General features: G+C 37.9%; 1 protein-coding gene across 1 annotated transcript in view; it reads left to right on the forward strand.

Moving 5' to 3' along the window:
- LOC129695535 (trimeric intracellular cation channel type B-B-like) overlaps positions 1-9,651 on the forward strand; it is a 46,570-nt gene extending 36,919 nt beyond the window's left edge. Inside the window, exons 3-6 of the mRNA XM_055632538.1 lie at positions 638-822; positions 1,200-1,287; positions 2,448-2,565; positions 7,570-9,651. Of these exons, the coding sequence (XP_055488513.1) occupies positions 638-822; positions 1,200-1,287; positions 2,448-2,565; positions 7,570-7,794 (616 nt within the window). The 3' untranslated portion in view covers positions 7,795-9,651. The remainder of the gene's footprint in view (positions 1-637; positions 823-1,199; positions 1,288-2,447; positions 2,566-7,569) is intronic.
- The last annotated feature ends 2,394 nt before the right edge of the window (positions 9,652-12,045 follow it).

The following is a 12,045-nucleotide window of genomic DNA, read 5'->3' on the forward strand; positions in this document are numbered from 1 at the left end:
AGGCTCTTGGTGCATTGGCAGGGTATTGAATACAGAAGTTGGGGCATAATGTTACAGTGTACAAGACATTGGTGAGGCTGCATTTGGAGTACTGTGTCCAGTTTTGTTCACCCTGCTATAGGAAAGATGTCCGTAAACTGTCAGTAAAGCGTTCAGAGAAGACATAAGAGGATGTTGCCAGGACTTAAGGGCTTGAACTATAGGGACAGGTTGGGCAGACTAGAACTTTATTCCTTGCAGTGTGTGAGGTTGAGGGGTAAACTTATAGATGTTTACCGACCACAATGTACGACAATGAAAAGCGGTGGAGACTAATGGTGAGGTTGGTGTGGTGGTGGTGGGGGTGTTTAGGTAGAGTGGGGGAAGGGGTGCATGATGTGTCTTGGCAGTAATTTTACTGCTGCTTGTTGTACAGTGCATTTGGAGGGAAATGTAGGTTTCATTAAGTGAAATGACAGGATCTGTTTCAAAATTCCCTGTTGATTAGCTTAGACCAAAACATGGGTATTATTTTTCAAGGGGGTAAGTTGGGGAGGGGGGAGGAATTTAATTAGCTTTCATTTTCATTGTCAACTTGTTAAATTTATTCATGGTATTTCATTCATTTCATGGTCATCTATTTCATTTATATTTTTAGGTATTTGATATTCTACTGTCCATTTGACAAGTTCTACAAATGCTGCAACTTTTTGCCATCCAAATTATTTATAGCTGGTATGAAAGAAGTAACAAGAGCCCGCAAAATTGTCGCAGGTGTAGTTGATGCACACAGTCGTTACAGAAATGGGTGGCTTGCTGTAATTGCTGTTGGATGGGCTAAAGGTATGAGGCCGTTTCATTCAGAATGTACATGATATTCTTTTTTTAAGAACGCGTTTCTTTTTGGGCATTTATTTGTGCCTGCAGTTTAGAAAGCATTAATTCCTGTTGTCAGAGAGAGGAATCTTGTCACATTAGTATTGGCTGACCTTCGCTACCTGGCTAGCAATCAGGAGAAGCAAATTGGGCTACTTTTATTTCTTCTTCTTTCTTTCCACCTGTGCCATGAAAGCATGGTTCAATATGATTGGGTGGCAGGGAGAAATTTATGCCTATTCTGCAAAATATAATTATGGAGTGCATTTAATTATAGAGTTTTCCTTGTATAGTGATACAGATATTACCCTATTAGAAGTTAATTTTTTGTTGTATCTGTCCAGGTGCTGGTTCTGGGTTGATATCCAACTTTGAACAATTGGTGCGTGGTGTATGGATGCCTGAGAGAAATGAGTTGCTGAAAATGTCCTAGTACGTAATGGCTTTGAAATTGCATTTAATTTGTTTTAAAGTGAACAATGAGAAAATCTCTAACATTTCCAATTTTTGTGTAGCCTTCCATAAAACAAATGGCCTTGGCTCTTAATGCTCTTAGTCCCTATTAGTTACCCCCCCTCTCCACACACCCTCTCTCCCCCTGATGATAAATACTTGGTAATATAATTGTGTTTCCGAAATGAAAATAAAACATTGAATAAAGATTAGAAATTGTGGCAGCACGGTATATTGGAAATGTTATTGCTTATAGGATTTCATAATGATTATAGTAAAGATTAATGTACCAGTGAAAATATCCTAAATTCATCAAACAGCCAGACAACCAATGCCAAGACTGGTATAGGAAAGATCTTTGATATGGTTGCAATTATTTTTTCCACCTGAAGGAAAATAATATATTCTTACCCATGTTTTATTGTCCTTGTGTAAGTAGACTATCCTGTCATCTTGCAGGGAGAACAAAGCATAGAGACCATTTCAAAAAATAATTGCTTTTTAGACTCTGGTCATTTCCCCGTTCAATATGAAAAAGTTATTCTCTGCGATTATGGTAATAAAATGTTTGCCAATGTTAAAAAAAAAAAACTAGTCATGTTGCTTTCCTTGTTTTGATTTTAAAAGCAGTAACTACCCTGTATAGAATAAAATACAATGGGTGCTGGAAACCTGAAATAAAAACATAAAATGCTGAAATATTCAGCAGGTTGCTTGGCATCTTGGGTGAAGAAAAACACTAAACTTTTTGGGAAGTTGAATAGTCATTTACAGAGTTCCGGTCTATCCTTCACCGATCTAGTCCGTTTCCAAAGTTACGATTATGTTCCAGTATTATAAATAATAGAATGAGAAAGATGACTACATGGGCATATAACATCCTCTTAAGTAGCTTTTTTTTCCAGCTGAATGTCTCTCTTTTCTGTTTCATTTCATCTATTTTCTGATGTTCGCTTACAAATTGAAATTATTGACAATGAGCCTCAGTCAGAGTGGTGCAAATCGTGGGTGCAGTAGGTAGCTATACCTTTGGGTTTATTTTAGATTGTTTTTGCTGTCTAATCATTATGTATTGCATAATGTCTTGTTTAACATTGGCCATGTCCAATGAAGGATTAATTATCCTGTTTCTGTTTCAGTGCAACAAAAGTAACTCTTATAGGTGCTGTTCTCTTTACTTTGCAAGAGATGAATCATCTGCCTATTACCAGACACAACCTGATCTTTTTGTACACTATGTTTGTAGTTTCAACAAAGGTACGTGAATGTTGTAAAATATGTTATAATGATACTGATGCAGAAGTTCAAGAATAAAGATGTGGTAATGGAGCTGTTGCTGATTCCTTGCTGTATATTTAACTTTTGTGGGACAATTTAACATTTTTGTGTCAGCAGAACTAGCAAGTTCATTGTGAGTCCAGGTTATACTTTTTTTCTATTTTTGGTGCTAGGAATAAAAAATGAACAAACTATGATGTCAGATTGGTGCTGAAATATTTTTGAATTGCCCTACAAATAATATTTAATGCATATGGAAACATTGAACTGAATTTATCTTTGCTTCAAACAGCAGGAGACCATCTGCAAGGATAGTGGATTATCAAAGTTTTACTGTGTTGGGTTGGATTTGATTGCTTGTCTGTTATGTTATAAGCTACCCAAGTGGAATATGAGGTGCTGCTCCTCCAGCTTGCATGTGACATTACTCTGGCAAGCGATGAGATCTAGGACAGAAAGGTCAGCATGGGAAGGGGAGTTAATGGTAGCAACTGGGAGATCCAGCAGGCCTTGGTGGACCCAGCGTAAACATTCAGCGAAATGGTTGCCGTCTTCCCGATGTACAGGAGACCACATTGACAACTGGATGCAGTAGATGAGGTTAGTGGAGGTGCACATAAACCTTTGTCTCACCTGGATGGATGGGAGGGATAGTTATAAGGACAGGTGTTACATCTCTGCAGGAGAGAGTACCTGAGGAGGAGATGGTTTAGGTGGGAAGGGATGTGTGAACCAAGGAGTTGCGGAGGGAGCAATCTGTGCGGAAGGCAATAAGGATGGGGATGGGAAGATTGATCTTGCTGAAGTTTTCTACACCCTTCTCCCCACTTCGATTCGCACCCACTCTCCCCTCCCCTTTCACCTCCATTCCCCTCCGGCCCCATAACTCGCACCTCTCTCATCGCTATCCCACATTTTTTCTTCCCTCACATCTTGCCTCCGTCCAACCATCTGCTCATCAAAAAATTCCCCTGTCACCTGCATCCATCCTCCATCCACCAGGCCCTGTCCTAACCCCCCCTCTTCCCTCACCACAATCAGTCTAAAGAAGTGTCTCAACACGAAACACCGACCACCCATGCCCTCCTTGTTGAGCCAATCTTGCACTTTGTACACCATGTACACCATGATCCAAATAATGTTGTACCTCAGAAAGCAAAGTATATAATAGCTTTATTCGTATGACTTCTCAGGGAAATGTGGTGACACAACACTGGCCACTGCATTATTATGGGGATCGCTTTCACATTCTTTAATATATGTTATATACAATCTGTATTTCAGTCTTGAACTACCTGGTTCAAATGCGATAAATGTTGGAATCATACGCCTATTCATAACTACATAAATATGCTTTCATTTGGATTTTTTATATATTCTATTTATTAGTAACCTCCATTCTCAAGTGAGTTACAGAAATAAAATGTGTGAAAAAGCATTCCAAGTAGTACTTATTGTAATATTTTGTGATCAGGTATATTCTATTTTTAAGTGCAAATTAAACTTAGCATGTGCATGATTTGGAGTTTTTGAAAGAAGAGGCAGATCTATATTTTGGATCCATGACATTTTTTTCATGCTGACGTAACATGACATTTAAATGATGAATAGATAACAAAGAAAAATTGGGTCTGCTACTGCAAAATTGTTGCTATCAGCTGTTCTACTAGAATCCAGTCGGAACAAATGACCATAATAATTAACCATGAATTGCCATTCTGCTGAGGGGCTCCTGTGTTATTTCCCTGTGAATACAGTGGTCTTTGGGTAGGACAAAAGCATATGCAAAGGGAAGTTTTTTGTTTCTAATTTTGCCAATTCGATTTTGTGAATTTCAAATGCTGCTGGGTGAAGACATAAATTTATTAGAGCATAACGAACATTCTGTTTTTATTAATATTGATTGAATGCTTAGGCTGACGAGAAGAAACTCCATCTACTCACAGTATCCTCCATAATGTTTGGGACAATGACCCATTATTTATTGATTTGCCTCTGTTCTCCACAATTTAACATTTGTAATGGGGAAAAAAAATCACGTGGTTAAAGTGCACATTGTCAGATTTTATTAAAGGGTATTTTTATACATTTTGGTTTCACCATGTAGAAATTACAGCTGTGTTTATACATAGTCCCTACATTTCAGGACACCATAATGTTTGGGACACATGGCTTCACAGGTGTTTGTAATTGCTCAGCTGTGTTTAAATGCCTTGTTAATGCAGGTATAAGAGAGCACTCAGCACCTAGTCTTTCCTCCAGTCTTTCCATCACCTTTGGAAACTTTTATTGCTGTTTATCAACATGAGGACCAAAGTTGTGCCAATGAAAGTCATTATGAGACTGAAAAACAAGAAGCCATTATGAGACTGAAAAGCAAAAATAAAACTGTTAGAGACAACAGCCCAACCTTAGGCTTCCGAAAATCAACTGTTTGGAACATCATTAAGAAGAGAGCACTGGTGAGCTTTCTAATCACAAAGGAACGGGCAGGCCAAGGAAGACCTCCACAGCTGATGGCAGAAGAATTCTCTCTATAATAAAGAAAAATCCCCAAACACCTGTCCGACAGATCAGAAACGCTCTTCAGGAGTCGGATGTGGATTTGTCAATGACCACTATCCGCAGAAGACTTCATGAACAGAAATACAGCTACACTGCAAGATGCAAACCACTGGTTAGCCACAAAAATAGGATGGCCAGGTTATAGTTTGCCAAGAGGTACTTAACAGAGCAACCACAGTTCTGGAAAAAGGTCTTGTGGACAGATGAGACAAAGATTAACATAAAGTATCAGAGTGATAGCTAGGGCAAAGTATGGAGAAGTGAAGGAACTGCCCAAAATCCAAAGCATACCACCCCACGTGAAACACGGTGGTGGGGGTGTTATGGCCTGGGCATGTATGGCTGCTGAAGGTACTGGCTCGCTTATCTTCATTGATGATACAACCGCTGATGGTAGCAACATAATGAATTCTGAAGTGTATAGACACATCCTATCTGCTCAAGTTCAAACAAATGCCTAAAAACTCATTGGCCGGCAGTTTATTCTACAGCAAGACAATTATCCCAAACATACTGCTAAATTACCAAAGGAGTTTTTCAAAGCTAAATAATGGTCAATTCTTGAGTGACCAAGGCAATCACCCGATCTGAACCCAATTGAGCATGCCTTTTATATGCTGAAGAGAAAACTGACGAGGACTAGCCCCCAAAACAAGCATAAGCTAAATATGGCTGCAATTCTGGCCTGGCACAGCATCAACAAAGAAAACACGCAGCAACGGGTGGTGTCCATGAATCGCAGACTTCAAGCAGTCATTGCATGCAAAGGATATGCAATAAAATACTGCTTCCATTTACACGGCATTGCTGTGTCCCAAACATCATGGCGCCTTGTAATTTCTACACGGTGAAACCAAAATGTATTAAAAATGGCCTTCATTAAAATCTGACTGTGCACTTTAACCACATGTGATTTTTTTTTCTGTTACAAATCTCAAACTGGAGTACAGAGGCAAATATATAAATGATGGGTCTTTGTTCCATACATTATGGGCACTATAAACAAAGGGATTTTTGATCGTGGCGTGATGGCAGTAAATACAGGATACGTATCTACGAGATTTGGTAACCGGTCAAACAGAATAAAAAGTCAGAACTCTGACTGTTATGGGACCCCTATGGTATTGGGCTTTCTGTTCGGAGTGCAACTTTATTTTGTGCTCGGGAAGCACTTGATCTTCTGAAAATGTGTGTGTTTTTTAATGCAAGATTTACAGGAGGATCCTGACAACCAAGCAGAAAACTAAGTATGTTTTGATGCTTCCATAAATTTATACATTTGACACGTATCCCAATGCCTGGACATGTATGTGTTTTGGTGTGTGCTCTAACTTTATTGCCTCCCAAATAATGGCTCTTTGGTGCTAGATATAAACTTTCAGCATGTACATCATGATCCTGGTGCAATGTAACAATCTTTCTTCAGGATGAGCAGAAAATTTAAATGTAATAACTTCTGCTTAATTTTTTTAAATCCTATTGTACATTGTCTCTTTTGTGATTGGGGTTATGGTTGGAAGATTAAATAGCTAGCTATTTGATTTAATTTTAAATCTTGAATCTTGAAAAATGTTGACATGACTTTTAAGTATTGAAAGTATGATGCAGCTTTTGACGATTGCTTACTAATAGTTTTCATGCGTTCTTGTTTGAATCTACTGGCTCTTAACGCTACTAAATAATTAGAAGATATATGACTGGATTTTTGTTTTGTGGAATGGTTTTGAGGAAATGTGACCTATATTTATCTTTTTCACAGATGGTTGTTAATTAGGGCAATAACCCCATATAGCCAACTGAATTCTCAACCAAAACCCAGAGCTGTAAGAATAGAATTGCATAGTTAACTACCCAGTAATGGACGGGGTTGTGCAACTAATTAATGCTGGGCATCATATTCATAGTTGACAAATAAAATTCAGAAACTTCAATTGTGCACAAGGTTTTCTTTCCCCGGCAATCTTTGAACATTATGGTACGAATAAAAGTATATTCCTCCATTTTGCCTTTGGAATTTTCCTTAAAGTACAAGATATTGCCAGTAAGACATTTTGATTAGGGTTGTGATCTAATTTTGCTAATTCGATTAGGTTGACATTGCATAAATATTATCTATATTGAGGTCTTGTATTTACCGGGCTAAGACATAGTAGAAAATTGCTCTTAAGGCTTTTTTGTTAGAGAAAACTGAATGTTCCAGGAAGAGGATTAAAGTTTTAAAGTGTTGCTCATAAAGAAAGAAGTCTCACTAAATATTAATGACTTTTTAAAAACTAGAATGCTGTTATTGCTGCTGGCTAGCACTAGTATTACACAACATTGCATCTTTTTTGCAGCTTGCCATATTTTTAATATTCATTTACTTTTGGCTTTGATCAGGCCGGTACAAATTGGCCAATATATGATTTTGTATTTTAGGTTGCAATGGTGCTCTTTAACATTCATCATTCACCTTTTGCACCAATGGAAAGTGCCTTGTACCATATGGCTTTTAGCTGGCAATCCAGTTCCTCTGAAGACCATTTTAAGACGGAAGCTTCCAATAAAGAAGAATTACAGGGGAAACAATGCCCTGCTCCCTCAGGTATCCCTTCTGAAGAAATGGATATGATAAAAAGGAGGAAGACAAAGAAGTCGGAATAAGAAACTCTTCATCTTGAGAATCCAGAATATTTCTTTTCAGTTGGACCTTTCTTCCATTGAAATCCTTTTATGTGAAGTTTGAAATTAAGAAACCATTTTAATAGCAAAAGCATTAATAAGTGGCATAATTATAGTGACCTACAAAATAAAATGTACGTGGGGATAAATGATGGGTACCATAGAATTTAAGTAGAAGGCTATTTCAAGAAAATAGACTAAATAAGTTATTGGAATAAGGTTGATTCTTATTAGAGTTTAAGGGGTTGAAATAGGAAGTATATCAGAAGCCTGTGAACAATTTTCAAGTGTCCTTTATTTAATGCAAAAATAAATATTGCTGCAATTTTGTGTTTATATCAAGATTAAATATTGTTTAAATATTGAAATGAATTTATGGAAAATTTATATGTGAGGAAATATTCCACTTTTTAAATTCCACAACTGCTAGTAAATATCAAAATTATACATTCCACAAAAAGCAATACTGTAAGATCAATCACTAAATGATGGAAAAAAAAGTTTTTAAACTCTGGAAAGTAAAATTTCAACAGTCTAGCTTTTATAGTCGATGATCTGAATAACAGCTCTGTTATAGTTGCATTTTGGCAGACTCAGTCAGATGTTTATGAATACACCTTTAATGTTACTTTTTGTATTGCTTGAGACTATTTTACAAAATATCATCTAATGATTTTTGGCAGGGTAAATGATGTTGGTGAATATATAATTCAAACAAGTAGATTACATTTTCAAATATTATTTCAATTTGCACCTGTGGATTTAAACTTTGTCATGCTGTTTCTCCTCGCGGTGGTATGTTCATTGCATTCAAAAGAAACTGCCAACCATTGTGCTCCAGTTTGTAATCCCCTCAATTTAATTGACAGAAAACAAAATTAAATTAGTACAAGTTATATGGCATAGCCAGAATGTTGAGATTTTCACTTGTACTTTTTCGAAGATAGAGGATAAACCTTTGTTTTTGAGAACTATAAACTTGGGATTTGCTTACACAACTGAAATGTTCTCTGTACAATGAAATAGTTTTGTTTGTATGCAAAGTGAATTTGTCCTCTTTTATTGACCATTGTTAATTAACCATGTTTATATCACCTAAGCACATTTTTGATGGTGCAATTCTAGTTTGCATTTTTTTTTAAAGGTAACAATTTGTAAACCATTTTTTTAAACCAGTCTTTACAGAACACAATGACAGCTATATGAGGTATAAACATTACCTTACAGTATATTTCTGTACAATATTATCTGGAACTTGTCTAGAATCCTATGATGTGAAAGAGGATCTTGGTGTTGATGTGTAAAAACTGCAGATGCTGGAAATCTGAAATAAAAACAGCAAATTGTGGAATTACTCAGCATGATAGGCAGTAAGTATGGAGGGAGGAGCAGAGCTAGTATTTCAAGCTGATACCTTTTCACCAGAACAGATGAAAGATATGGGTACAGATGATCTGATATGTTAATTTTGTTTTTTACCTCCACAATGTTGCCTGTCATACTGAGCATATCAAGCATTCTGTTTTATATCTGAATTTATTCTCTTGACGTGATTATAATTTCCAATGTGAAGTCTACAAAGTGTACGATTGGGCTTAAATGTGTCATAAATATTTTTATTGGGACCATCCTTGCCTTAACTAAACAAGATAATGAGTGTGTGATGAATTTGAGCATATTGACACTCATTGGTGTTTGAGCACACTATCAGCATTGTACAGAATTGATCACTTTTATAATTTCTGGATAAATGGTGATTTGAAATGTAAAAACCTTTTGTGCAGAATTTTATAATGTGTACTTTGACTGAATTTATGAATAAATTGGGTTTTTTCTCAAGCTATGTGTATAATGGTGTTGATTTAGAAAAAGGCCCATTCGTCCCAGCTTGTCCATGACGATCAAGGTTCCCCTCTACACCAGTCCCACGTGCACGTATTTGGCCCATATCCTTCTAAATATTACCTATCCATTTACCTGTCCAAATGCCTTTTAAATGTTGTTTCTGCTTTAACTACATCCTTCGGCGGCTCATTCCATATACCCACCACCCTCTGCGAAAAAGTTGCCACTCAGATTCCTGTTCAATGTTCCCCTAATAAACACATCTTAAACTTATGTCCTCAGGTTCTTGATTCCCAGTCGCTGGGTAAATGACTGTGCATGTACCCTATCTATTACCCTCATGACCTTATACAGCTCTAAAAGGTCACTCTCCAAATAATACATTTTTAGCCTGACCAATCTCTCCTGATATAGCTCAGGCCCACAAGTCCTGGCAACATCCTCCAATCGTATCTGCACTTAACAACAACTTTCCTATAACAGGGTGACCAAATCTCAACACAATTCTTTGACTGAGGCCTCACCAGTGCCTTGTAAACATAACATCTGAACATAACATAACATTCTATACTCAAAAGATAGACCCAAAATGCTGGAGTGACTCAGCGGGTCAGGCAGCATCCCTGGAGAAAAAGAAGAGGTGATGTTTCAGGTCCAGACCCTTCTTCCAAAGCCACAGGTCTTTACCTGAAGTTTCACCTATTTCTTTTCTCCAGAGATGCTGCCTGACCCATTGAGTTACTCCAGCATTTTGTGTCTATCTTTGGTGTTATCCAGCCTCTACAGCTCCTTCCAACATATTCTGTACTCAAAACCCTGACTGATTAAGGCCAATGTGCTGAAGGCCCTCTTGACCACTTTATCTACCTGTGATGCCACTTTCACGGAACAATATATGTGCATGCCTAGATCGCACTGCTTTACAACATTTTCAGGAACCCTGCCATTTACTGTGAAGGTCCTGCCCTGGTTAGACTTCCCAAAGTGAGACACCTCAGATTTATCTATTAAATTCTATTAACCATTCCTCTGTCCACTTGCTCAACTGATCAAGATCTTGCTGTAACCTTCGATAATCATTTTCACAATCTACATTACCACCCACTTTAGTGTCATATGCAAACTTACAAATCGTGCACTGTATGTTCTCATCTAAATCGATGATATAAGCCACAAACAGTAATAGGCCAGCACCGAATCCTGAGGCACACCGCTAGTCACAGGCCTCCAGTCTGGAAACCTTCCACCAATTAAGCCAATTATCTATCCATTCTTCTTTTTCTTCTTCTATATAGTGTTTTTTGGCGGTTGGCAAACAACTTTTTTGGTGCATTACCGCCACCAACTGGCATGGAGTGTGGATCAAACAACACCATTACATACACTAATATCCTATATCCTTCCGAACAAATTGGTTACCCTAAGAAAAAGCAACAGGAATTATCTATCCAGTCCACCAGCTTTCCTTAGATCCCAAATGATCTAATTATCCAGAGCAGCCTACCATGCTGAACCTTGTAAAATGCCTTGCTGAAATCTATATATACAGCATCTATGACTGCCCTCATCAATCATTTTGGTCACATCTTCAAAAACTCAATCAGATTTGTGAGGCACAATCAGCCTTTGTCTACCTAAATGCATGTACATTATATCCCTCAAAATATTCTAGTAACTTTCCGAATACAGATGTTAGGCTCACGGGCTTGTAATTTCCAGGCTTTGTCTTGCAGCCCTAGAGGCACAGCATTTGCCACTCTCCAGTCTTCTAGCATCTCACCTGTGTTTAATGATGATTCATAAATCTCAGTCCAGGTCCGTGCAATTTCCTCTCTAGCCTCCCACAGATCAGATATATCTGATCAGGTCCAGGAGATTTGTCTACTTCCATATATGTTAGGATATTCAGCACACCCTGTATCTTAATACTGACTGTCCTTGAGACACTGCCATTGACTGCCCCAAATTTCCTGGATTTTGTATTTGCATTCTTTTGTTGCTGTTTTTTTCAAGATCCAAGAACCTTGTACGTATGTACTTCACACAGTAATAACTTCAGCATGTACTGTGCCAGTTTAAAAAGGCCCAAAGCTGCCACCTAGAGGTTAATTAAGGATGGTCTAAGTTTTATTAATCATGACCACATACTACGAGTGAATTTTAAAAATTGCTGCAGCAAGGACATATGCAATAAAATAGGAGTGAGTTGCACAGTTCTTCATGTCTACTGTTCTGTATCCTTGCATCACCCGGCGCGGCGTTAATGGCTGCGGGCCAATTGCCATCGCCCGCCGGGGGCTTTGACTCTGACATCGGGAGGGGAATGGGGAGTGCAGGGGAGAGATAAGTTTTTTTGCCTTCCATCACAGCGAGGAGGAGATGCGCTGT

This window comes from Leucoraja erinacea, chromosome 3 (assembly GCF_028641065.1).
Source record: "Leucoraja erinacea ecotype New England chromosome 3, Leri_hhj_1, whole genome shotgun sequence".
NCBI classification, from domain to species: Eukaryota; Metazoa; Chordata; class Chondrichthyes; order Rajiformes; family Rajidae; genus Leucoraja; species Leucoraja erinaceus.